Source organism: Neofelis nebulosa, chromosome 14 (assembly GCF_028018385.1).
Source record: "Neofelis nebulosa isolate mNeoNeb1 chromosome 14, mNeoNeb1.pri, whole genome shotgun sequence".
In the NCBI taxonomy this organism is placed as follows: Eukaryota; Metazoa; Chordata; class Mammalia; order Carnivora; family Felidae; genus Neofelis; species Neofelis nebulosa.
Genome location: NC_080795.1, coordinates 4,452,459 through 4,480,248, shown reverse-complemented (window position 1 = coordinate 4,480,248; position 27,790 = coordinate 4,452,459). Strand labels below are relative to the sequence as shown.

General features: G+C 41.4%; 1 protein-coding gene across 5 annotated transcripts in view; it reads left to right on the top strand.

Moving 5' to 3' along the window:
- Window positions 1-27,790, top strand: part of PXDNL (peroxidasin like) — a 424,019-nt gene that overhangs the window by 80,962 nt on the left and 315,267 nt on the right. The window contains exon 1 of one of the 5 annotated variants that reach the window (XM_058699365.1): window positions 19,504-19,607. The exons of the other annotated variants lie outside the window; for them this stretch is intronic. Within the exon in view, the coding sequence (XP_058555348.1) occupies window positions 19,555-19,607 (53 nt within the window). The 5' untranslated portion in view covers window positions 19,504-19,554. Of the gene's footprint in view, window positions 1-19,503; window positions 19,608-27,790 lie in introns of those variants that run through there. 5 annotated transcript variants of the gene reach the window in all.

Below are 27,790 nucleotides of genomic sequence, written 5' to 3'. Positions count from 1 at the left end.
AATCTTTTACTCTCGCTTTAATTTTCTTAAAGTCTGCCCAACTGAACACTCTTGAGTTACATTTTAACGAGGTCTGTCAGTTCTGGGTCAGCCTCTTGGGCACGAAGTGGGAGCCAGAGTCTTAAATCGCTTTATAGGGCTCCTTCGGGGATGGAAAGAAAGAAGGGGAAGGAAGAAATATGTTACTTATCTATATTCTTCAGAATGCTAACGAAATATGTTTTCCGATACCAAGCAAGGCCAATACCAGGTTTTCCCTTTCCCCTCGGCCTTAGACCTACTCCCAGATTTGATTCCAAAGCGGTTGTTCCTGGGTATTGTGTTCATGCCACAGATAATTAGTGAGTACCTACTATGTGACGGGTACTGTTCCCAGAGTAAAATATACAAACGGAAGTCCGACTCCCACTAGAGCTACTAAGAAACAAACAGATCTGAAAATAGCCACAAGGCATCTATGTGTGTAGGGAACACAGAGCAGAGCATTGTTGAAGCACACCTGTGGTCCCACATCAGTACTTATTTATGTATAAACTGTTATTATGATTATTTACTTTTCTTTCTCCTTCCATTACAGTTAGCCCTTAGGCTCAGAGATGTTTATCTTAATCATCTTTGTATTCGCGATATATAGACAATCAGTGGTACTTAGGAGACAATTGATCAACTGTTTATAGACTAATTAGAGGTTTTCCCCCTATCACCTCAAAATATAGATGATGGTTTGACAAAACCCAGATTATAAAAATAAAGCAGGGGCGCCTGGGTGGCTCAGTCGGTTAGGCGTCTGACTTTGGCTCAGGTCATGATCTCACGGTTTGTGGGTTTGAGCCCCACCTAGGGCTCTGTGCTGACAGCTCAGAGCCTGGAGCCTGCTTCAAATTCTGTGTCTCCCTCTCTCTCTGCCCCTCCCCCGTTCGTGCTCTGTTTCTCTCTGTCTCTCAAAAATGAGTGAATGTTAGAAGAAATTAAAAAAATATATAAAGCAATTATTTGTTTACAAAATGTAATTTACAAAATGTAATTTACAGAATTAAAAATGAATCCTGAAATTTGGGATGTGTGATTAAGGAAAGAAAAATAAATAAAATTCAGAAAAGGTTACTTGATATTCTATATTTTATAAATATAAAATAGGGGCACCTGGGTGGCTCAGTCGGTTAAGCATCTGACTTTGGCTCAAATCATGATCTCATGGTTCGTGGGTTCGAGCCCCCCATCGGGCTCAGAGCCTGGAACCTGCTTCGGATTCGGTGTCTCCCTCTCTCTCTGCCCTTCCCCCACTTGTGCACGCGGTCTCTCTCTCTCAAAAATAAATAACCAGTATAAATATAAGATATATTTTATAAATATAAAATGTTTATACATTACAAGTATATTTGTAATTATATTTTAGAGTAGTTTTAGCTTCACAGCAAAATTGCGTGAAAAGTACAGAGTGACTGTATGCTCCTTGCCCACCCCACCACCTCCCAACTATCAACATCCTCTTCCAGAATGTGCATTTGTTACAATCAGTGAACCTGCAGTGACATGTCATTTTCACCCAAAGTCTATAGTTGACATTAGAGCTCACTATTGGTGTACATCCTGTGGGTTTTGAAAAATATAATGGCATGTATCCAACATTGTAGCATCATACAGAGTATTTTCACTGTCCTAAAAGTGAAAGTGTCCTCCCTTCTCTCTAGCCCGTGGCAACCACTGATCTTTTTACTTTACGTACTTTTGCCTTTTCCAGGATGTCCTAGCGTTGGAATCCTACAGCATATATAGTCTTTTCAGATTGGTCTCTTTGACTTAGTAATATGCGTTAAGTCTCCCCCATGTCTTTTTACGGCTTGATAGCTCTTTTTTTTTTTTTTTTTAATATTCCATTGTTTGGACGCATCGTGGTTTATCCATTTATCTACTGAAGGACGTCTTGTTTGTTTACAAGTTTTGGAAATTATTAATGAACTTTAAATATCTTGTGTAGATTATAGTGTGGCTATGTTTTCAACTCATTGAGCACGATAGCTGGATCGTATGGGAAGACTGTGTTTACTTTTGCAAGAAACTGCCTCACTGTCTTCCAAAGTGGCTGTCCTGTTTGCATTCTCACCAGCCGTGACTAAGAGTTCCTACTGGTCCAGAATTTGGTGGTGTCAGTGTTCTGGGTTCTGGACATTCCAATAGGTATGCAGTGGTATCTCACTGTTTTAATTTGCAACTCCCCAATGACACACGATGTTCAGCATCTTTTCATATGCTTATTTGCCACCTGTATGCTTCCTTGGTGAGTTGTTTTTTTAGGCGTTTTGCCCAGTTTTTAATTGGATTGCTTGTTTTCTTGTGGTCAAGTTTGAAGAGTTCTGTGTATGTTTTGGATAGCAGTTCTTAATTAGATACGAGTCTTGCAATTATTTTACTTCACACTGGCTTGTCTTCTCAACCTCTTGGCAGTGTCTTTTGCAGAACAAAAGCTTTTTATTTTTATGAAGTCTGGCTTATCAATTCTTTCTTACATGGATCATGTTTTTAGTGTTGTATCTAAAAGTTCTCACCATATCTAAAGTCCTTTAGATTTTCTCCTATGTTATTTTCTAGGAGTTTTATAGCTTTGCATTAAAATTTTTTTTTAATTTTTTTTTTTTTTTTTTTTAAGAGAGAAAGAGTACGGGTGGGGGACAGGGGCAGAGGGAGAGAGAGAGAATCTTAAGGAAGCTCTATGCTCACCATGGAGCCTAAAGCGGGGCTTGATCCCATGACCCTGGGATTATGACCCGAGCCAAAATCAAGAGTCAGACATTCAACCGACTGAGCCACCCAAGTGCCCCTATAGTTTTGCATTTTACATTTAGGTCTATGATCCATTTTGAGCTAATTTTGCTAAAGGATGTAAACTCTGTCTTTTTTTTTTCTTTATTTCCTTCCTTCCTTTTTTCCTTTTTTCCTTCTTTCCTACTTCCCTCTTTTTCCCTCCCTCCATCCCTCCCTCCCTCTTTCTTCTCTTCTCTTTTCTTCTCTTCTCTTTTCTTTTCTTTTCTTTCTTTCATGGATATCCAGTTGTTCCCACACCATTTGTTCAAAAACTATATTTTCTTTATTGTACTGTCATTGCCTTCCTGTCAAAGAACAATTGACTCTAAGTTTGTAGGTGTATTTCTAAGCTCTTGACTGCTCCATTTCTCTGTTTGTCTATTCTTTGCCCACACCACACCCCCTTTATTTATTCATTTATTTATTTATTTATTTATTTATTTATTTAATTTTTTTTTAACGTTTATTCTTGAGAGAGAGAGAGACAGAGTGCGAGCGGGAGAGGGGCAGAGAGAGAGGGAGACACAAAACCCAAACAGAATCCGAAGCAGGCTCCAGGCTCTGAGCTGTCAGCACAGAGCCTGACGTGGGGCTCGAACTCACAAACTGTGGGATCATGATCTGAGCCCAAGTCAGACGCTCAACCAAATGAGCTACCCAGGTGCCCCACCACAGCCCTTTTATTATAAGAAACTCCTATAGTAGCTTTGAACTTGGGCAGTGTTGGTGATCTGACTTTGTTTCCCTCTCCAGTATTGTGTCATTTATCCTGGGTCTTTTTCTTCTCCATATGATTAGAATCCGTTCGTCAATATCCCCAAAATAACTTGCCGGGATTTTGACTGAGATTGTGTTGAATCTACAGATGACATTGGGAAAAACTAACATCTTGACAATTTTGAGTCTTTCAATCCTTAACTGTGGAATATCTCTATTTAGTTATTTGATTTCTTTCATCAGAATTTGGTAATTTTGTCATATAGGTCTTATATATATTTTGTTAGACTTATACCTGAGAATTTAATTTTTGGGGCTGCTAATGTAAATGGTATTGTTTTAAATTTCAAATTCCACTTGTTCATTGGTGGTATATAGGAAAGTGATTGACTCTTATATATTAACCTTGTGTCCTGCAAACTTGTTGTGATTGATTCTTAGTTACAGGAGTTGTTCTGTCAATTCTTTCACATTTTCTATACAGGCAATCGTGTCATCTGTGATTGTGTTGACTTAAAAAAATTTTTTTTTTTTTTTAATGAATGAACATGAGAGAGAGAGAGAGAGAGAATGAGCAGGGGAGGGGCAGAGAGAGGAGACAGAATCCGCAGCAGGCTCTGCACTGTCAGTGTTCAAACCCACAAACCGTGGGGCTCAAACCCACAAACCATGAGATCATGACCTGAGCTGAAGTCGGAAGTTCAGCCAACTGAGCCACCCACACGCCCTGATTGTATTGACTTTTAAAGGAAGGTTGGAAAAGCTTTTCTGCTTGGACAGGGGAGTTTATTTTTACATAAGTGCCCCTCCGTTAAAAACTGTTCTACAAACATGTTTATAGTAGAATAAAATAAACTAAATAGCTTTTATATATGTCCCTTAGAAGTACAAAATTTCCCCTCATTAAGGCTCTTTCCTAACCAGTTCACCCCACTTGTCCTAAGATTGGTACTACATTTTGAAAAAGTTACCAATTACAGATCTTTAAGTTTAAATCTGATATTGTATATGTAAGGTGAAAGAACAAAAATACAACTGGGTAAATCTGAAGATCTAATTGGCTTTATTAAGCAAATCATGAACCCAGCAGCATCCTAACAAGTAGGGGGAGCTCTGCGGAGTTGTACAAAATGGAAGGTTTTTATAAGAGGGAGGATAGGGCAAGGAGTCATTAGCAAAAGAAAAGAAAGGATTGTTTCAGGCAAGGTCTTAGGGGTAGGGACAAGGAGTCTTATTATGCAGAATACCTCATCTTCCTTTGGGGGTTGGAAAGGGCCCCTGTAACAGATTGCCTCATTGTTGCTGATCAAAAAATTCTGGATGGATTGGCTTAAAATTTCACTTCTGGAGAGGTTGAAAATGCAATTAAATCTTGGTTTGCTATCTGGGGACAAGTGACTCCACCTTGGGCCTCTGGTTTTCTTTTTAACAAAGGTTAAATATTTTAGCAATGGCCCAATAAAACTACACAATAGCCAAGGTGATCTTTTTAAGACAGAAATTGAATTAAATCACTCCCTTGCTAAAAACTCTCAAGGCAGGGGTGCCTGAGTGGTTCAGTTGGTTCAGCATCTGACTTTGGCTGAGGTCATGATCTCACAGTTTGTGAGTTTTAGCCCTGAACTGAATTGGCCTCCCTGCTGTCAGCACAGAGTCCACTTGGGATACTCTGTCCCCTTCTCTTTCTGCCCCTCCCCCACACATGTACTCTGGCACTCTCTCTCTCTACAAAATAAACAAAGATTAAAAAGAAAAGAAAAAAAATTACCGAAACTCTCAAGGCAGCTCCCTATGGAACTTTATGTGGAATTCAGATTGCCTTCATGGTCCAGGAGCTCTGTCTGATTTGGCCCTGCCCATCCCCCAACTCCATCCCCTATCTCCCTGCTGTTCTCTATTCTCCCAGGACCTAACTTCTCCTTTGCCTCGGGTTGTTGAGCCACTGCTTGGAAGGCCCAAGCTTCTGATTTTCAAAATGTTGGCTCCTTTTTGCTAGAGGGACTCCTATTTATATTGTCTCCTTACTGAGATATTTCTGACCTCCCCCCACTCCCACTGGAGGTCAATCAGCATCCATGGCTGGCTGTCAATGGTTGTCACATCTATCATCATTATTATGCCTTCCCCTGTAGGTGTCTTCCTAGCACTTTTCAATGCCTGATACTGTCTTGTAAACTTATTCATTTGCCTTTCTATTATCCATAGTTGTCCACCATTATTTGTGTTGCAAGAAAGTTGGGAATTTGGGGGATCAAGTTCTTGCCCTCTCCTTTATCAGAATGTCCAGTGTCTAGCCATGCAATAGATGTTTGTTGCAGAAATAAATGGACATTCACTATAAAAATGATAAAGATACTACGCCTTGCCGATATTGAGTGTGGTATTATTATAAAATGTAGAAGTATGTAAAGGGGAAATATACACAGATAACACGTATGTATGAAATCACATAGTTCTTTGAAGAGAAACTGTTTTCTTGGTAATTGCCTTTTGGTGGCTTCTGAGATCTTTTTCTTTTGGCTCATGATATACATGTCATCACTCGCTATTCCTGCTCTTGATTAAGCATTGAGCCTGGAAAAGCCTTTGAAGCAGTGGCCTTCTGTGTCTACTCAGAGATACCACTGGGACTTACCTAGCGGAAAATTTTATTTGTCCAATGTTAAATGATTTCTAAGGCTTTCTACATGCCTTAGATGATAATTTGTGAGATTATTTTCAACTTTTAACTTATCTGTAAAATAAACAGACATGAGAAAATAGCCTTTGATTAGCAGCAACCTAGAGAATGACTAAAAATTAGGAATTTGTATCAGTAAGATTTTTAGTGTCACTGTGACTAAATTATGGTTTGATACAAATGAATGGGTGATAGGTTAGAAAAGCAGTTGGGTAGCACTGAATTGAGCTCATTCTTTGTAAATACGTTGGTACTACAATAAAATAGCTAGAGAGGAATGCTTTCTACAGGGCCATGTGGTGAGTCTGTGGTATGATTAAGGGTTTTATTAGACTTGATCCTTGCCACAAATCTATCTATTTAAGAAAAAAGAAATAGAGAAACTTGGTTTAAAATCGTGAAGTTGGTTTTGTTTATAATCTATATTTCCTTTGTAAACCCTTGTTTTGTTCTGTTTTGTTTTGTTTTTTGGTTTCAGGAAATGGATGGGGATTTAAAAAGGGAGACGATAATATTTGAAAGTTAGTATTCTTCTTCTCCTGTGTATTATCCAACTATTTGGTGTTCATAAAATTAGTCCTACCACTGGGGCTCCTGGGTGGCTCAGTTGATTGAGTATCCAACTTGTGATTTTGGCTTGGGTCATGATCCCAGGGTCATGGGATCAAGCCCTGTATCAGGCTCTGTGCTGAGTGTGGAGCGTGTGTGGGATTCTCTCTCTCTCTCTCTCTCTCTCTCTCTGCCCCTCTCCCCTGCTCGCTCTCGCTCTCTCTAAAGTAAAAAAAAGTCATCCTACCACATGTACAGACTATAGATGAAAATATAAGATCAATGATTATGGAGGCTCGTTAGGCTTCAAATTGTGCAGTTATGGGAAGTTTGCATGGCCATATGTGTCATAAGTGAAAAGCTTATTCTGATCCAAAAGTGGGATAAAACAGATATGTGATTTTTGCTGAGTTACTATTTGGAACTTGTTGCTGATAATGTATCTACCAGAAGCACTTAGTGTTTAAAAATATTAAAAACATTGTAAGAAATCGAATACATGTGTAAAATTTAGGAGAACAAAATTTTACTTTTATCTTCTTTTCTCTCTTCTTTGTTTATATTCCCCAAATGAATCCTTGGCTTTTCTATTTTTATAAGTGGTCCTGCAGTAGCAGACAATTTGAAACACTAGCATTGCCATGAAGAGAAACATTTTTATGGTATTATGCATTATTGAGAATGTTTCATATTAACCTATTTATTGTTAGAGTGGGATACAGTACAAAAAGTTTATGGACCCCTACTGTATACCTGTAGGCTGGAGCAGTTTTTATGTGCTTATACTCAGTTCAGTTTTAGTGTGTTCGGTTGTAAAATGATCCATGAATTAAAAACAAACAAAACAAAGTGCCGTGTTCAATGGTAAATGCAACCCTCTAATGCATTTGGGATCAGCATTTGGGATTCTTAGGCAAACTCTATCTTGTTTCTAGTGTGTACTGAATTTATGCTTGTTTTCTAGCACCTCGGGAACCATTTCCTCTTTGATACAAAATACTTCTTTCAGTTAGTACTATATAGAGATCATTTTATTAGTGTGAATGGACTAGTTAGACTCATGGACTCATCTCATTCAAGATGCGCCTAACTTTCTTGGATGGAGGAAGGCCAGGCAAGGGTAATGGCTCTGCTCTCATTCACGATAGTAATGGAGTCCTACTTGAACTACAGGAAAAGAGCTGAAATTCTGGAATAAACTTAGGAAGTCTTCTCTGGGTGTAAAGTCTGGTATTACTTTGTAACTTACCTCAAATTGAATGTTCTAGAAGGGTGGCAGATTCAATCGAACTTTCCAAGAGAGTTGACTATTGTTTTTTTTTTAAACGGTACTTTCTTTTCATGGGGTCAGCGTAATGAAACTTAGAAGAACTCAGGCCGAATTCATAGTTTGTAAATTATTTCCAGTTTTGTCTACCTTAAGCTTTATGCTGTGTGTTGTGTCGTTTAATGTTCTGTGAGTCTGTTATCATATAACCTAGACTGAGCTAAAGAGTGGCTCGAAGAACAGTGATTAATAAGAAGGCATCACGGACAGCGTGAGGACCTGTCTTCCTTACATTCTGTGTCTCTTGGCAGGGTCGTACCTGCCTTTTCCCGGTCACAAGAGATTTCCCTGAGAGCAGAGAGGCGTAGAGTGGGAGGTGAGGCAGACGTATGGGCATTTCAATGAATCCCATTTTTCTGGGGTTCACCAAACCGTGAGACAGAAGGCATAGGTTCTCCACTCGTTAAGAGACTTTAGCCCAAAGGAACCAAGAGCTGTTCACGCTACCCTGGGCCGTAGAGATAGTGGAGTTCAGCGCTGCTCACTTCGGAGCTCTTTTTAGTGAGAGAAACAGACTAACTAGTAAAGCACCGGTTCGATGGTGATGAAGTTAGAGCTACCCTGAGATACACACAGGGTATCAAGTTTCAAGAGTCCGAAGGTAATTGTAGACAACCCCTACTTTTACAGAAAGCTGAAGTGCAGGGTTTGAAGTGATTGAGTTAAGGCAACATCATTAGTTACTGACTGAGCTAAAATATCTGGACCAATATTATTTAAAAAGGTCAATGAGGGGCGCCTGGGTGGCTCAGTCACTTAAGCGTCCGACTTCAGCTCGGGTCACGGTCTCGCCGTCCGTGAGTTCGAGCCCCGCGTCGGGCTGTGGGCTGACGGCTCAGAGCCTGGAGCCTGCTTCCGATTCTGTATCTCCCTCTCTCTCTGGCCCTCCCCCGTTCGTGCTCTGTCTCTCTCTGTCTGAAAAATAAAGATAAAACGTTAAAAAATAAATAAATAAATAAATAAAAAATTTTAAAAAGGTCAATGTTCCCATGGAAACCTGATGAAGCGGATTTTTTAAAAAAAATCCAATAAAAGCATCTCACAGGATAGGATGATCTGTGTTTTAATTGCCATTTGAATATTTGCCCGTTGGCCAGTTACGTTTGAGTATTTGCCGTCTACGCTCATAAAAAACCAACAATCGTGAAGTGCATTGTTAGCAGAAACTGGACTCTGGCCCCAGTCAAAATGTTCTTCAGTTGTCCCCTGTGTCCTGGGACTTATAATTCATGCCTGGGAGCACTTGGCAATACTGATATTATGACAACTCAGCAGCTAATGGAGCGTGGCACCTCAGGTGCCAGAGGCAGAATGTTCACCTCCAGTGATGGGGCACAGCACGCGGCTCTGGGGGAGAAAAGAGAACATTTCGCCCTTGAATGTGTTCGCATTCAGGAAGAGCGTCTTTAGCTTTGTAGCTAGGTCTGTCATAAAACAATAAAACAAGTGGTGTTAGAAACACATTTACAAAAACAATTAGGAGTTTCAACATGTTTATTTGATATATTTTTCTCTTCACTTCAAGGGTTACTCCTAATAACCTCGCTTTTGTTCCTTGCTGATGAGAAGGGTGAACACGTTGACTTGCCTGATGGGGCACGTGTCATACTCTGTGAGCGACAGGCGTAGCACCGTGAGCATGGGGACGGTGCGGTTGATTCTCCAGTAAGCATTTATGGGAAGCTTGATATTTTCTTTTTTTTTTTAAAGTAAATGTTTTAAAGAGTGTTTCAAGTGGTTTTTTTTTTAAATGTTTATTTATTTATATCGAGATAGAGAAAGAGCATGAGCTGGGGAGGGCCAGAGAGGAGGAGAGAGGGCATCCCAAGCAGGCTCTGCGCTGTCAGCATGGAGCCTGGTATAGGGCTCGAACTCACGAACTGTGAGATCATGAGCTGAGCCAAAATCAAGAGTCAGATGCTCAACCGACTGAGCTACCCAGGTGCCGCAGGAATCTTGCTATTTTCAAGGCATTGCTATAAGTATCGCGACATAACAAGACCATTCAATGGTCTCCGTCTTCAGGACCTTATTATATGGTTGAACAGGAAAGACACCAAAGACCCAGAAACAAGTAATAAACAGAGTTTGTGCCGAGTCCAAAGAACAGTGGTGTAGTCTGGAAGAGTCAGAGAAGTCTGGTTTCTGGGTGAGAAGGGCGCTTGTGAGTGATTCCTGGAGAAGGAGCTGGGCAGGGGCTGAACTGAAAGATGTGCGAATTCTAGTCGATTGTATTGAAAGGCAAAGCAACGATACCATTCACAAGGATAAGGTGAGGGGTCCCTGGGTGATGAAAAAGATGGGCAGGGAGCTGTGGGCTTTCTGAGGAAGTTTTCCTGTCTCCTCTGGGCCTATCACCTCTGCCAGCTGTGGGTGGACTTCCCTGGGGCTGGTCCTGCCATTTTACCACCTAGGAAGTACCGTTCATGGCTGTCGTGACAAGTGGCCTAGTTTTTTTTTTTTTTTTTAATTTTTTTTTTTTTAACGTTTATTTATTTTTGAGACAGAGAGAGACACAGCATGAACGGGGGAGGGGCCGAGAGAGAGGGAGACACAGAATCGGAAGCAGGCTCCAGGCTCCGAGCCGTCAGCCCGGAGCCCGACGCGGGGCTCGAACTCGCGGACCGAGAGATCATGACCTGAGCTGAAGTCGGCCGCCCAACCGACTGAGCCACCCAGGCGCCCCAACAAGTGGCCTACTTTCAAAGGGCAGACCCACCCTCCACAGGGACACGTAACTTCAGGTTACTGAGAATACTGCCTTCTGCAATACCAACCGAAAAAGCAGTTGGACATACTTTCTAACAAACCTGCTCCTTTCAAAGATTTTCCGCAGCTTGGTGAGTAGCCCCACCATCCAGGGATGGTAAGAGAATGTCATCCTACTTGCTCCTTTCCCCTTTCCTTTTCTGGGCCCCCTGCCCCCAAGACGCACACGGACATACATTCAATTCAATCATTAAACGCCCACCCCGTCTCCACGCTGCCCCTCATTGCTATTACCTTAGTTCTCCAGCGTTATTCCAAGTGGCTTCTGCCTCACTGCCTGCTACTAGATTTATTTTTTTCCAAGTTATTTCTCTAGTTGTCAAAAGTAAACGTTCTGTAGGAACCACTCTGATCATGCCACTTCCCGTTTAATGTCTTCAGTGGCTCCCTATTGCCCTCAGGAAAATGTCCAGACATGGTTCACGGCCCTCGTTGGCTGGATGCCGCATGCTTATCCGTCCCCACCAGCCGTGGCTACGTCCCCGTCCCAGCCATAGTGTCAGTGAGCCCATTCGCTTCTCCTGACTGAGACACTGCACACAGGGAGTCTCTCTCCTCGATGTGTTTCCTTTCCCTTTGGAGCCTCAAGGAATCCTTTTCTGATATTCTGCTCAGGTTAGTTGCTTCAGGGGCTGCTTCTACTGTCCCCTGAGTGGTTCTGAAGCTGAGATCACCTCAGCAGGGTCCTTAATTGTCAGCTTTACCTGTCAGATCATAAGTTCTGGGAAGGCGGTGTCTGTGTCTGTTTTATTGTTGTATTTATTATTGTTGTTGTTGTTCTTGTTGTTGTTAATTTTCTCACCTGTAATTGTGAGGCCTGGAGACATTAGGAATCATGAATTGAAGAGTCTGGATTTGATTTCAGGTCAGTTTGACTCTCATGTTGTGTTCTGTCCACCACACCACATCCCGCTGTCTTCCCTAAGTTAACTCACACTAGTCAAGAAGATTGGGATTTTTTGGAATAGTATTCAGAAGGGAGACTAGTGTCCCCACACCATGCAGTTCTGTAACACCTACCGTTCAATTCAGTCCTGACGGGATTTAGCTGGAGATAGTGTCAGACCCACAGGTTAGGGCTCAGTAGCACAGGACTGCCCCCCAAGACCCCCTTCCGGCACCAACTACAAATCCAGGTGGCCACCTGTGTTTCTGACCGACTGGCTGTAAATCGGAGGTTCCCACCATCCCCTTCTTGGATTTGATTACTTTGCCAGAACAGCTCATAGAACTCAGGAAAACCATTTACTTCACAGATTACCAGTTTGTCAGAAGAGGATATAATTCGGAGACAGCTTAAATGAGGAGATGCACAGAGCAGGTATGGGGAAGGGGCACAGAGTTTCCATGCCGTCTCCAGGGGCACTGCCCTCCCAGCACCTCCCCGTGTTTACCAACCCAGAAATTCTCTCCTCGTGGGTTTTTGTGGAGGCTGTATTACACAGGCAGATTGATGCAATCATTGGCCATTAGCGATTAATTCAACCTCCAGCCCATCTCCCCTCCCTGGAGGTGGGTGGAGCGCTAAAGGGGTGAGGCCGAAAGTTCCAGCCCTCTGATTACATGGTTGTCTCCCCTGGCAACTAGCCTTCGTCCTTAGGTGCTTTCCAAAAATCGCTCATTAACATAAACTGCGATGTGGTTGAAAGGAGTTTATTATAAGTAACCAGACTTTTTTTTTTTTTTCTCCTTTATCATTCTGGAACTATTACTGAACCTGGAGCTATTTGAGCACAAACCACCAAATATTTTAACAAAAAATTCTCCCACTGCTTTTATTACTTAAGACATTCCAGTGGTTTTAGGAGCTGTGCTCTAGAAACAGGACAAAGACTAAATACACATTTCTTATTGTAAGTTACAATATCACAGCTAAAAGTGGATTCTTGAATATAAAGGGTTGTTTCAGGTTTTGTGGTCTGTGCTCATTTTCAGGGCTTGGCAAAACTTGACAGACTGCGGCTTGGAGGCATTGGTTTAGGGTTTGAACATAGTCTACGGACTGTAGCTCGACCATGGGTAGAAGCTCTTTGTTTCAGGGCTGCTTTCTGCCCAGCGAACATTGGCCCAGTCTGGGGGCTCTGCTGGAGTCTTCTCTGGCTTTGTGGCCTATTAGCCTTCGCTCTCTCTGCCTATCACCATCCAGAAGCTTCCTTTTGTGCATAGACATTCTGGGGCCATGCTGGGACAGCCTTTGGGAAGAAGATGAGATATGCCCTTTGTGTGTGAGTGACTGCTCAGTCTTCACTTATGTGGTGACAGTGGACACTTGTTCTTATCTGCGTGTTCACGGGGCCCGTGGTGTGAAATTATTTAAGGCCAGTAGGGAGTTGGCAGCAAGAGGAAAAAATAGGTGACAAATATCTTCCTGTTTGAATGTACACCTTATTCAGTGACTAGGATGATGTTTGATATTTAGTCCTAATTGTTTCGCTGAAATAACTAGCCAGTAAGTGAAAAATACACTCAATTTTTGAGTGTACTTGAATTTAGGGATTGCTGTGTTCACAAAATATCGAAGCTATTTACAAAATATCAGGACCATACTTTTTCTTTATTTGGGTTCATAAAAATAGATAAAATACTATGTATAAATTCTCAGAAAAACATTTTTTCACATGTGATTCATATGGGTAACGTCCTGATGATGCAAAATAAACCTGATTTATAAATAATATCTGCTTTATAAATAATAGCTGACTGTAAGCTTAGGAAAAGAGAAAAGAATTAAATTCCTATTTATAAAGATATTTCCAAAATGTAATAAAAGTTACAAATATCAATGTTAAACATAGCTTTTTAATTTTTTTTAATGTTTACTTATACTTGAGAGAGACAGTGCACGAGTGGGGGAGGGGCAGAGAGAGAGGGAGACCCAGAATCTGAAGCAGGTTCAGGTTCTGAACTGTCAGCACAGAGCTCAACATGGGGCTCGAACTCACGAACCACAAAATCATGACCTGAGCCGAAGTCGGAAGTATAACCCACTGAGCCACCCAGGGGAGGCGCCCCTAAACATAGCTTTTTAAAAATTTATTCAGACACAAGGGAAAAAATGCCATGCAAATTCATTTTTAAGGGCAATTTCCTTCTTTATAAATTTTCCTCCAAACTCAGATAAAGCTTATCTTTAGTCTATCAGCATTTTGATAGCAATGATAAGTTCAGCATCTTGGAAAATTAAAACCATCCAGCTTCTAAAGTTATAAAATCAATGCAGGAGTTCATGCAGATAATCAGTAACAATTTCCAAATATATTTACAAAGAAGTGGAAATCTCTAGTCCTTGGAGTGTCACATGAATTGTCACAGTGAAAACTGTAAAATGAGTTACCTCGAACAGATGTGTCGATCCGTGAGTTGAAAGTACGTGAAAAGGCATATTATAATATACTTTTCAAAAATAACTCTATAGAATATAGAAAATATAACTGAAGCAAATGTGACTGGGAAGCAAGTGAAAACTGTGCCTTTTTAGGGCAATATATGAAAATACAGGTAAAGGCAAACTATAAAATTTTAGCTATCGTGATATTCTCGGTTCCCTGTGGGTGGCTGCCATCTTTTTTGAAGAGGAAAGAAGATCTAAGCCTGGAAAAGTGTGCACTTGAGTTCAGATAACTTACACCTCTTTCCCTCAGAGTCCAGTGCAACCTGTGATACTGGCATTCCTCGACCTTAGTCTCTCACCAAAAGGAGAGGATGCCTCCCTGCTGGGTCCAGAGACACATTCAGCTGGTAGGGCCTTTCTTTCTTACTTCTGATGGTAAGGAAGAAAAAAAAACAAACAAAAAAAGCCACTTTATCATCATGAGTCTGAAAGCCATCTGCTAAGGATGTGACAACAAAAGGGTCGTCCGCGATGGTGCTGCTGAATGCGACAGAAGCCCTGGACAGCCTCAGCTGGTCTTTTCATGGGATGTATCTGTTCGAGCCTGATTTAGATTTTCTGTTGTTTGCAGCCAAAACCATTCCAAAGTGATATACTAGGAAAGGGAAAAGAAAGAAGGAAAGAAAGAAAGAAAGAAAGAAAGAAAGAAAGAAAGAAAGAAAGAAAGAAAGAAGGGAGGGAGGGAGGGAGGGAGGGAGGGAGGGAGGGAGGGAAGGAAGGAAGGAAGGAAGGAAGGAAGGAAGGAAGGAAGGAAGGAAGGAAAAGAGCACTTGTGTAAATAGTGTACATATGGGTCGTGATTAAAACTTTGCTTTTTAAAAACCTCCTCTGTCTTCTTCGCGGTGCACACTGTGGGGAAGCTGTCTACTTTCGTCCTGATGGTTACACGAGCTACACCTGCGGTGGCTTCCTACCTTCCATTGGTCCGTCCGAAGTTTCTCTCCTGCTGTTTTCGTGCTCTCCCCCATTGCCATTGATTTCTGTGCTTTGAGTTAGACGTACACACAATAATCTGGAAAAAAAATCATGGCACACATTCAGGGTCTTGTGGCATTGTCCTTAAGGAGTCTGAAATGTCTTATTTTTCACCGGATCTTCCCCACCCAGCGTGAGTCCAGTAGCTTATCAAAATGATAGCATCAAGACATATTAGATAGCTACACCTCAGTTTAACTGTTGTGTCGGACTGAAAGTCCCATTGCACAGAACAGCAAAAGAAGGAAGAGCATTTCTGTATTTCGGGTACATTTTATTTAAGTGTCTTTTATACACTCGAACATTTGAATACGTTTGCTTTAGGGTATTGCCTTTTTGAAGAGGTAGCGGTGCCACCGGAACCGCGACGGCTCCAAGGTACACCCGTCAAGAAATAAGTACCAAGAGGGAATTGCTTTATTAAACATGAAACTTTCCTCTGCTCATTAGGCTCTTGCCAGATGGGACTTGAGTGTTTTGAAGGCAGGCATCCACATGGAATTGTGTTCCTGACATTGATGAATGACTTTCTGAATCCCGGGATGGAGGTTTCACTCTAGGGTTTCAAGGATTGCCAGTTCAGGGTCTGACTCTAACTTGCCATGATACGCAGACCTGTAAGAACCGGGGTCGCCTGTGGTTCGGTGACCACACTAAGGCATCGGCATCTCTGACTCCAAAGGGTGCAGTTAAACCCTTGAATTTAAAGGCTTCTCTTGCCAGGATTCTTCCAAGTGGATGGAATACGACTTTTTTCAAAACACTTTTATTACACTTTTAGGTACAAGTAACTTACTGTGTCTGATGAGAAGCAGAGGCAGAGCAGATAGAACTTTGGATTGGAGACCGAAGCCATTGAGATTCGTAACAAAAGAGGTCTGTTCTGCCTCAGGGTCTGCTACTTCTATGTGACATGCTACCCGACTGTGTCCATGAACTTGACCGGAAGCACTTCTTCTTTCTACAGCTGACCCTTGAACAACATGGGTTTGAATTGGGCATGTCCACTTTTATGGGCATCTTTTTCAATAAATATGGTATTGTACCGTAAATGTATTTTCTTTATGACTTTCTTAATAATATTTTCTTTTCTCCAGCTTACTTTATTATAAGGATACAGGTTTTGATGCATAGAACATACAAAATATGTGTTAGTCAACTGTTGATGTTATCAGTGAGGCCTCCAGTCAGTCGCAGTTCAGTTTTGGGGAGTCAAAGTTTATATGTGGACTTTTGACTGTACGGGAGTCAGCGTCCCCGATGCGCATGTTGTTCAAGAGTCAGCTGTATTTCATTAGTATCTTTGGAGGGTGAATATACTGGCTAACATGATAATGTTTGTAGAGCCCCTTGTACAGGGACACCATGCTGTTTCTCTTAAGTTCTATCATCGGATGTCAGAGAGGTAGCTATTTATATCTGAAGAAACTAAGAATGAGAGAAGTCTATAATTTTTATGGTCACTTATTAGCAAATGGCATTCAAAGCCGTTTTTTCACTCTGCTGCTTAGTATAGTCACGATAGTTGTGGCTGGCAGAGTTGGTTCACATCCCAGCTTCGCAGATGTTTTTGGGCAAAGAAGTCAATCTCTTGCCACCTCAGGTTCGTCATCCAAAACACAGTTGTAAAATAATGCCCATGTCAGTATTGTTGAGAAGAGTAAACAATGTCCTTCATGCAAAGAACTCCTTGCGTATGGCACACATGAGCACTCAGTACGCTGTGGCCTTTATTGCAGTTACGCGTAATGATGTATCACCTCTGTTTACTCGTTCGCTGCTCGCCAGATCGGAGCTAAATATGTGGTCTATCAGTAGATGATTATGGTGTACAGATTTCAGCCTTGCTCTTGACTGCATCCGTATTTTGGTTTTCTTTTGTCCTCATTTTATAATTTATGCAAATATGTTTTCCAGTTTTATTCAAGTATGATTGATAAATACAAATCAAATAAAATTTGTATGTATTTAAGATGTACATGTGATGTTTTGAGATGTATATCTCTATAGATACAGGTATAAAGATACATACACACATGCATATACATACAAATGATAAATGATTACCACAGTCAAGCTAATTAATGTGAATGTCTTTTACATATTGCTCTCAGCTGCCTTCAACCCCTTCTGGAGTAAAGGAGCATATAAAATACATGCCTACAAATAGACTCTTCCTAGGGAAAGAGCACCTAGCCACGTTTTACTTCATGGTATGTCTTTCCTCCCGTACTTGGTGGCAGCATCTCATAGGCTTATGTAATAGGCAGTGCACTTGATACATTCACGGATGTTGTCTGTATCTTAGAACTCTGGCCTAGGATCCATATATGTCTGCTGAGTCATGGAAGCATATTCAAAATATGTTAATGAGACACAACTAGGTCGTTGTATTAGAGGGTGGAGAATTAAGCATCCAAGCCACAGGAAGGACCCATGTTCACTGTTGAATGGTAGAGGAAATGAGACTTCTGGACGGACAGGGTACCCGGTGACCGGATGAATGGTGGTAACAATGGAGCCCCACCTGGAGGCTGTTTTAAAGAATCTTGAAAGTACCTTTGTCAGACAATGGGGCAATAGTTGAGCTGAATAAAAAAGTAACTACTCATTGATTTCTGTGCTTTAGGAAGTGAGACAGGTATTTCATATACATTACCCTTAATATGTACAACAATCTAGGTATTTTTAATTCCATAGGAATAATGAAACTAAGCTCATAAAATTAAGTAACTTGCCCAGGATCTGTTTGTGAATCCCATACTCCGTTCTTTATAAATGACTCATCATACACCCAAAGTCCATGCTGTTAACCACTACAATATATCTCTATCACATTTAGTGACTCTTAGCTCAACACAGGCAAAGTGATAACAACAACAACAACAACAGTAATAATAATAATAATAATAATAGTAATAACAATGCTAAGGAAAATAAATTTAGGTTGTCATAAGCTATTGCTGTATCAAGTGACTGGCTCCGAAGGTAATGAGAAAATATATGTGTGTGTGTGTGTGTTCAAGAGTGAAATCAGATATTAGTATCTAGACACAGAAGAAAAACCAGCACATTCATCAATTAGATTCTCATTTCTGTAAAAAAGTAAAGAATACACAAATTACATTTAATAAAACCTCATGCTCTTATGTTAAGAGATACATGAAAACATTGGCTCTGCCACTGGCAGATGTTCAGAAAGTTGAAGATTTTCATATGATGAATCCCGATGGTTTCTTAAGGTTCTTATTGATTCAGACACACTAATGACTTATAAAGTAGGAGAGATCAGCCAAAGAAAACATTTGCCAATACTGAAATAAACATGCCAACTTAGCTCCTTTTTATGGGCTGAATAATTTCCTGTCCCAGTTAGATCAGAACAGTTCTGTATTTATTGAGGGATGTTGCTGAAGTGTATGATTCAGGTTGTCAGATGACACGGGATTTATCTTCCCTTCCCACTGATTAGACGTGAGACTTCAGTCTCATCTCTAGGCCCCCCAAGGATCCAATCCCCTCATCCATGGAACTGGTAAACAGACAAGCACGCAAACATCTTTTGGGGCTTCCTCCTGCTGTGTTCTATGTCGTCTTCTTACCCTACATGAATATGTTAGGGAGTCACCCCTTTTGTAAAGCCAACTTCCTGGAACGTTATCTCCTCTGTAGTACCACCAGATGCCCCGTCTCAAGACCATTTAAGTTAAAAACATTTTATATATAATTTTTATGACGACACCAGTGGCCTCGTCACATAATTTCACAGATATCAGAATGAGGCGGCATCACTAAAAGAAAGCACGGTACCCAAGTTAATGAATTCGAAAGAGTCTGTTGCTAACAAGGTGGGAGAAATAAATGTAAGTGACCTGAGGGAAAAAACCCAACAAACCACACCTTGAGTGCTGGCCCGGGAGAGTCAAATGTGGACAGTGCGTGAGGTGGGTGGTGAAGGGCCGTGGCCAGAGTGGGAAAACAGCAAATGAGTAAAAACAACCAAAGAGTTGGTTTGGTTTTCAAAGTCAAAATATCACCGACTTTATTGGCATCATTGTGATATAGGCTAAAACAATTCAGAAAGGAATTCTTCCTTTCCAGTCAGTGTGTCAAGATTTTTATTATGCTGCCATATTTACATTTAGTTCATCTTTTAAGAAGCAACAGAAACCTTAGAGTTGAGGAAAATGGCAAAGGTGTCAGCAAATGTCACTGGTCCTATGTTATCTGTGTAGTGAAAACCGGCAAAGGGTTTAATTTTGCCTCAGGAGAAGTTGGACATGCTTTCTTTATGGCACTTACGATTTCTTCCTCAGCCAAAGGAAGAATATTAACACCTCGTTGATGCTTTCTCTGTTTCCTTGGGAAAGGGAAACTGCAGCCCTTGAATTTGTAAGGTGAGTGGAAAAACAGCATATAATAGAAAGGGAAAGAAGTCTGACTGGAAGTCTATTTCATTGTCCATTCAGAAGATTCATTTTAGTTTGCAAAATGACACATTGGAAGAAATACTTTATATTATCATTTTTTTCCCCCACTCAGTCAATTATTTCCCCCTCTGGATTGTTCTCTTCCCTGGACCATTCTGTCTTGAATTCTGTGAAAATTAGTGACATTTTATTCTTTCTAGATTTTCAGTGCTTTCACCATTGTGTCATTGTGGTAATGGGATCTCAATAAGTAGCTTTCCGAACTGTATCGTTGTGGTACTAGCATCTCAATATTTACCAATGTCAGTATTTAAACTTGAATGTTTTCCTCAGTATCATACTCAGAAAAGCCTCCCCCCCCACCTTGAGTCATTAAAAAAAGAAAAAAGTTGGGGCGCCTGGGTGGCGCAGTCAGTTAAGCGTCCGACTTCAGCCAGGTCACGATCTCGCCGTCAGTGAGTTCGAGCCCCGCGTCGGGCTCTGGGCTGACGGCTCGGAGCCTGGAGCCTGTTTCCGATTCTGTGTCTCCCTCTCTCTCGGCCCCTCCCCCGTTCATGCTCTGTCTCTCTCTGTCCCAAAAATAAAAAAAAAAGAAAGAAAAAAAAAAAAAAGAAAAAAGTACAGACAGCTTTCCAGAATGACTGAAGTATCTGTTCACTCTACATATATTCAGAGGGTCACCAGTCTAGCGGTAACGGAAAGCTACCGGATATCCCCTCAGTGCTGTAAGACGACGATGGTGGGTAATGGCACCGCAATGTTACTAAATCAGCGAAATGGTGTCTTGGATTCATCAACAGCGCAATGTAGTCAGTGGCAGGCAATCATTCTGTGCAAAAGGGAGAGTCTGAGGGCACCAGGAAAGTACCGGGGGCGCATTTGCTGAATCAAAAACATGAGGCCTCGAGGATAACATTCTATAAAATGTGACCAATTTACGCAGTAGTCATTGGGGGTGACTTAATTTTACCGGTTACAATATTCTCATCTTAACAAGGGGGTGGAATCGGTGTGCTCTCTGTTCTGAAAAGCTTTAAAAATCATTGCAGGTGACTGCTGGATCTTGCTATTTTTGCCATTTCCTTCATTGAAAGCGCCCACAGAACGATTTCCATTTTTATTAAACGGATTTCGCAAACAATTGCATAAAGAATTAGAATGATACAGAGAAAAGCTAAGTTGTTTTTTTTTTTTTATGGTCTACTTTTATTTTAAGAAAACAAATGACTATTTTGCTTGGATCTGATGTCTAATGTACGTTGGGACTACATTTCAACCCTAATTAAGATAAACAGTTCACAATGGTAAATTCCGGCTTTGTTAATCAGCTCTTCTTATATTCTTATCATATTATATTTTGACTCCTCAAAAAATGTGTGCATTTTCATGGCGAGCACTTTATTATTTCGCTGCATGTTTTTCGACTTTGGTACTAGAAGGATAAAGCCCATTTTACTAAACAGGCCTTTCAGCCTGTTGGTTTACACTTGATGAATTTTTCATGCTGAGACAATTGGGTCTCCGCATACTTATACCAGTGGTTCTATCTTCAGATTAGTTGATATGAACTGATTGCAAAGAGTCGGAACATGTGCACCGGTCTTGTCTGTGGAACCAGGGTGACTGCAAGGCTGCTGTCCCAGGGTGATGTTAAACGCGTTTCTTTTCCCCCTCGAGTGTCCTATCGTTACTCCGTGCAGTTAGCCAGCTGCTGCTTTTGATAAGACGGCTCTAGGAATTTAAAATGTGTTCATTAAAAACACCACAGGCATATCAAACCTGAGATAAGAAATGCCTCGTGGCCCTATTTCACGTGAGACTTTTTATGTGTGTAACCTCAGAGTACCTAATGCCTTTGCACAGCTGCAAGCTGACATCATAAATACTTGGTCAAGTTTAAGGAAATCTCCCCAATTAGATTTTCTGAGGATAAGAGATGGGTCCTGGTTTGAAGTTGTGTTTTGCATAGTGAGGCATTTAGAAAAAATCCAGATGCATTTAAACTCCAAATGTTAGTTAGGCAGAATTTTTATTCACTCACATTTTTGGAAAAAGATCCAAATGACCTTAAAATTTGTTTGCGTTAGGGATGTAATTGTGGTCAGTACCCTTTCAGCTCATTCTTCCATACTTTTTATTTCTATAGTTTGCTGTTGCATAATGTGAAATTATGTCCAGAATTAATGCTCTGAAAGCCTGCAAAATTGTGAATAATTAAAGAAATGTCTTATTTTATTGCCTATTAATCATAAAGTATTAGAAAAATTTCCAAAGCAGTCTGGAAGGTTTTAACAGCCAGAATTCAACAAACCAGATTACATAATTTCCTGAGCATGTTGTTTAAGTTTGAACCCGTTCTTTACTCCTCCACATTTTACGTATATGCTGTCCCATTTTATGTCCTTTCCACTCAATGAGTCCACTTTAATATTTCTTGCAGGGCTGGTTTAGTGGTCATGAACTCCTTTAGTTTTTGTCTGTCTGGGAAACTCTTTATTTTTCCCTCTATTCTGAATGACAGCCTTGCTGGAGAGAGTATTCTTGGCTGTAGATTGTTCCCAGTCAGTATTTTGAATGTACCATGTCACTCCCTTCTGTCTTTCAAGGTTTCTCCTGAAAAATCCACTGATAGGCTGATAACCGTATGGGGTTTCCCTTGTATGTAACTGTCTTGCTGCTTTTAAAATTTTTTGTCACTACATTTTGCCATTTTAATTACCGTGTATCTTGGTATGGATCTGCTTTGTTCATTCTGTGAGGAGTTCTCAGTGCCTCCTGAACCTGGATATCTGTTTCCTTCCCCAGATTAGGGACTTTTCCAGCTATTATTTCTTAAAATAAAATTTCTGACCCCTTTTCTCTTTCTTCTTCTCCCGGGACTCCTGCAATACAAATGTTATTATGTTTGATGGAGTCACTGAGTTCCCTAAGTCAGTTCTCATGTTGCATAATTTTTTTTCTCTCTTTTGTTCAGATTGATTACTTTCCATTACTCTGTCCCGTAGGTCATTAATTCGTTCCTCTGCTTCTTCCAGTCTGCTGTTCATTTCATCAAGCATGTTTCTCACTTATTGAGCCCTTTGTATCTGCTGTGTTATTCCTTATCTCAGTGTTAAGGGTCTCACTGATGCCTTCTACTCTTTTCTCAAGTCTAGGGAGTATTTTTATAATCACTACTTTAAGTTCCCTATCAGGCATCTATTTCATTTAGATGTCTGGCCGCGGCCTTGTCTCCTTCTTTCATTTGGGACAAATTCCTGTCTTCTCATTTTGTCTGAGTCTCTGTGCCTGTTGATGTGTGTGAGGAAAGTCAGCTTTGTCTCCTGTTCTTGGGGGAATGGCCTTATGAAGCAGAGGTCCTATTCCCCAGGGCATGTCTCCTTGCGGAATGTCTCGAATGTGTGCTGTGTGCACTCTGCTGCCGTGTCCTGGCCGCTTCGTCCTTTAGGCCAGATGTCTGCAGATGCTCTCTTTGTCTGTTTTGGGCAATGTTTGGTCCCTGGCCCGAACGTGGTGCATTCTCGCCAGGTGTGCTCTGGCCTGCTTGTGAGAGGTGTTGCCACGGCCACCAGATAGGAGGCTCTGCAAAGCTCCCAGGTCAGGAGGTGTTGTTTGAGCAGGGGTTTGGGCCAGACTTCTACGGTGGGGGCTTGCTGCTGCACGGGGACTGAGGCAAGTGTCTGGGAAGGGCAGTTCCACCAGAGTGCAGGGGAGCGGGGCTTGCTATAAGCAAGCTAGGTGGTGAGTACTGGTGCTGAGCTGGTTCCCACAGGTGGCCCTGTGCTCATTATACTGAGGGGCAGGGGAGGGAAATGGCACCTGCCGGTTCCTTTGTTCGGAGAGGAGTCTGTCTGTGAATGCTGCCTTTCTGGGACATGCTGCAAGATAAGCAAATAACTCCCCCACTGTGTGCCCCAAGAAGTCTTCTGAGGCTGTTTCCATGCTGTGTGTCTGTGGATTGTTTTCCTGTCTTCTATTCAAGAAAAGCCCCAATGCCTCTGGCCTCTCCCTGGGCTAAGTCCGCTGACCTTTAGAGCTCCAGGCTTTATGCCTTACTGGTTGCGAAAACTCATGAAATCCAACCCCCTTGCTTTCCAAGTTAACTGCTCTGCGGATTCGTCTTCCCCATGTGGGTTCCCCTGTGTGCTAGTCTGTCTCTCACCCTTCTCTGTGACCAAAGCCACCACCCCACTGCAGTGGCCACAGTCCGTTTCTCTCCCAAACCACACTTCTGCACTTCCTACGTTCTTTGCTTCTTCTCCACCTTTAGTTGTGAAGTGTGTTCTTCCAGTATTCGGGTCGAGTTCCGGGGTATTTGGAATGACTTCGTACTTACCTGGTTGTATTTGTGGGATGAGGTGAGCCTGGGATTCTCCTGCTCTTCTAAAAACCTGAGCATGTAGTTTACTCTAGATTTACCTTCTGGAATCTGTGTCCAGTATCTAAAATTTGCCATAGAAGGCAAGTTATTTTTTTCTTACACCATAGGAGCTAAAGACATTATAATTTTCTTATAAGAACTGAAGTCATCTATTTTGTTTATATTCATTTTGATACTTGTGATCAATGTCTAAATACTCATTCCACAAATACTTATGAAATGATTACTGTGTCCCAGATGTGGTCCTAGGTGCTTGGGATAGATCAGTGAACTAAAAACAGAAAACTTCCTGCCCTCATGGACTTATATTTTAGCAGAGGGATAGAGAAATAAGTGAGAAATATAACAAACAAACATATTTTGTATGGTAATAAATGCCACATATAAAGGAAAGTTAGGGTAAGGTAAAGATGGCTAGGTGTGCTAGGGAAAATGATAGCGGCCACGGTATTTTTTGCTGACACGTTGTAAAATTATATTGTCTTTATATGTACTGTACTTTTGGAAACACTGCTCTAGGCCAGCATTTGGCCTAGAACACAAGGCCCCCTAACAGAACACAACCACTTGACAAACGTAAATTGGCAAATTTACTAGGAATGTAGAATAACTCTAGAATCTAGAAGTCACAGTTCTCTGGGTCCCTACTATGTATTATTTCTGTCTAGTGTTTTTGGAGCTTCATGACAAACTTGCGACTCTGTTAGATCTCTGTAAATGTTACCATCTGAGGCTGAGCCGAGCCACGTACGTAACCGTCAGGCAGAAGATCACCACACATTTATGTGATCACAAGACAACTTCATGTTCACTTCAAGCGGAAGGAGTGAGTTGCTTGTACACAAATTTTATTGACTTAAAATCTGGCATATGATGACTTTTGTCTTTTTTTACTTAGAATTTCAGCAAAGGGCTGGGCTGGAGGGGGGCATTATAAAAAAAGTACGCATTTCTCATTGGAGAAAACTAAAGTTAAAAAAGGAAGAAACCAAAGCGGTGTGTGGCAGTAAGTCCTTAGAGCTCAAAAGTAGTTTTGTGAAACAAAATTCAAACAGTAAGTTCAATTAGTAAAGCAGTAACTTGTCTGAATATACTCAAAAAAATTAAATTTATTGTCTTAAGCATTTTATTCATAAACAAAAACTATTCATAGCACAGCAGCATTTTCTTGATTCACACAGATGCTTAATTCCCGAAAAGGATGATAAAAGGAATAGAGGACCACAAATATTAAAACACAACGTCTTCTTTATTCAAGCCAGTTTTTCCCGCTTAGCTTTAAATTTGTGGAAATTGTTGATCCTCTGGCTGTGGGTGGATCACGGACTGCAGGTTTCATTGTTAGAAACAACTGTCGCTGGGGCCCCTGGGTGGGCGGTTCGTGGGTTCGAGCCCTGCCTCCTTCTCTGTGCTGACAGCTCGGAGCCTGGAACCTGCTTTGGATTCCGTATCGTCTTCACCTTCCGCCCCTCCCCTGCTCTCTCGCTGTCTCTCTCAAAAATAAATAAATGTTAAAAAAAATTTTTTTTTAATAAATTAAAAAAAATAAAAGCATTAGCAGTTTTGTAAACAGACAAAACTCCCCAAACCTGAGTCTCCTTTCCTTTACAGTTTCTCTGGCCTGCCTCTTCCTGGCAGTATCGTATTCTGACATGCAGTCTACAAAGTAGGCTGTTCGGAATCCGTCACTGACTGGCGTCCCAGAGCCCCGTGCGGGAGATGCCTGAAGTCACAGAGGTCGATAAACCAGCCAAGGGCAAGAGGAAGCGGGAGAGAAAGTATTTTCTATCTCTGTTCTTCAAGATTAAAATACCTGGAATGTTTTTTTGGTTACAAAAGCAATAGATGGTTAACATAAAATGCTACAGAATAATAGAAGCGTAAAGTAAAAATGATCTTCCTTTTCTTAGCTACCTCTGGATGTGTCAGCCCTGCTGGTCTCTGGGCGAGTGCTTCGGACAGTGTCCCAAAAGGCTGGGGAACCTGGGTGCTTGCGCCGCTCTCCCCTTGCCTGTGATAGGAATTCTTTCAAGCCGGGGAGTTTAGTGTCCTCTTGGCACTGAGTGGTGCTGGTCTGGGGGAAGGAGTGATGCTTCAAAATGAAAGTGTTCTTCCTTCCTTTTGGGGTGTGCTTATTCTCAGGTGTTTTGTTGCACGGTGTTGCTGCAGCTTCTGAAGTGGGCTCCTGAGCTCTCCCAGAACTATTTTTGTTCATGAATAGCTGTCTGGTTCTTGGTCTTTATGGGGAGACGAAAGCTGGGGCCCCCTACTTTACCATCTTCGTGAAAAGAATCCTGCGTCTGTGTTTATGAAAGGATTATTTACTCCAGTGGGGAGGAGAGGTAGGAAACCAAACCTTTGACAATACCAGAGATGCTCAGTCTACTGGAAGCGGGTATGATGCATAATTTATTAAACTAGCTGGTTGAAAAATGGAACTAGTTTGCATTTGGGGCCATCATAAGCAATGAAACAGTCCAAGCAGCCTCAGGAATGGTGCAGCTGTCCCTGGAAATGCTACACAGAGCAGAATTCATTGGAATCCAACCATTAACCTCCAGAGTATTTTTCTACGGTGCTGCTCCCTAAAGCCCTGAGCATTGCCTTTGATCCTTCATTATACTTCCAGAACTGGGAAAGTGCTGTCTGTTTGGTAGCCTTGTAATGGAATTCACTGGTTTGGGAAAACTGGACTCCAAACAGGAGGAACACAAGAGGCCTCATCTTTTTTTTTTTTTTTTTTTTAAATAGTTATTTATTTATTTAAAACATTTTTTTTAAACGTTTATTTATCTTTGAGAGAGAAAGAGAGACAGTGTGCGAGGGAGGGAGGGTCAGAGAGAGAGGGGGAGACACAGAATGTGAAGCTGGCTCCAGGCTCTGAGCTGTCAGCACAGAGCCCGACGCGGGGCTCGAACCCACGAACCGCGAGATCATGACCTGAGCCAAAATCAAGAGTCAGATGCTTAACCGACTGAGCCACCCAGGTATCCCAGTTATTAATTTAATTTCTTGAGATGTTTTATTAGCAATATGCCAGAGAAAGTAACCTAAGGAACACCTCCAGCACAAGATGTATAAAATCTTAAATAGATTTTCCTTTAGTTTTATAGTAGCATTGGGGAGAAAAAAGAAGGCTATCTTGGAACGTTGAGGTGAAGAGAAATCTTGGGTCCAGAGAGCTAGTCGAGCAGGCAGTCATTTTCTGGGTGGGCCGGGGCCCCCGGCCACAGGCAGTGATGTGGAGACACCCCAGCCTGAGAATCAAAACCTCAAAGTTTGAACCAGGGGACAGCAAGAATATTTGCTGTTCCCAGCCTTTTCACTAAGTGAACAAAGGGCAACTGTTTTCTTCTGCGAATTCTCAACCACAAACCAGCTCACAAACAGAGTTGGGGGCATGAATTCACATTGCTCGGGTGACCTTAAAGGCCATGAGGTGAGGATTTAGTATAAAATGTTTCTTGGTAGGTGTGTTTATTAAGGGCCAATAAAGAAAATGTACATACTAATAAAGAAAATTAGTCTGTATAGACAGACTAATGATTAAGATCCAGGATCTATGAATTTCTACAAATTAATAAGAAAAACACTAGAGAAAAGGCCACAATACAAAAGGCATTTTATGTAAGAGAATACACCAAAGGCCAATAAACCATTAAAAAATGCTTTATTTCTTCAAATCAGAGAAATGCAAATAGAAATAATAAGCTACACTTAACATCCGCTTTAATGACTAAAATTAAAAAGACTAAAGACCCCATCACAT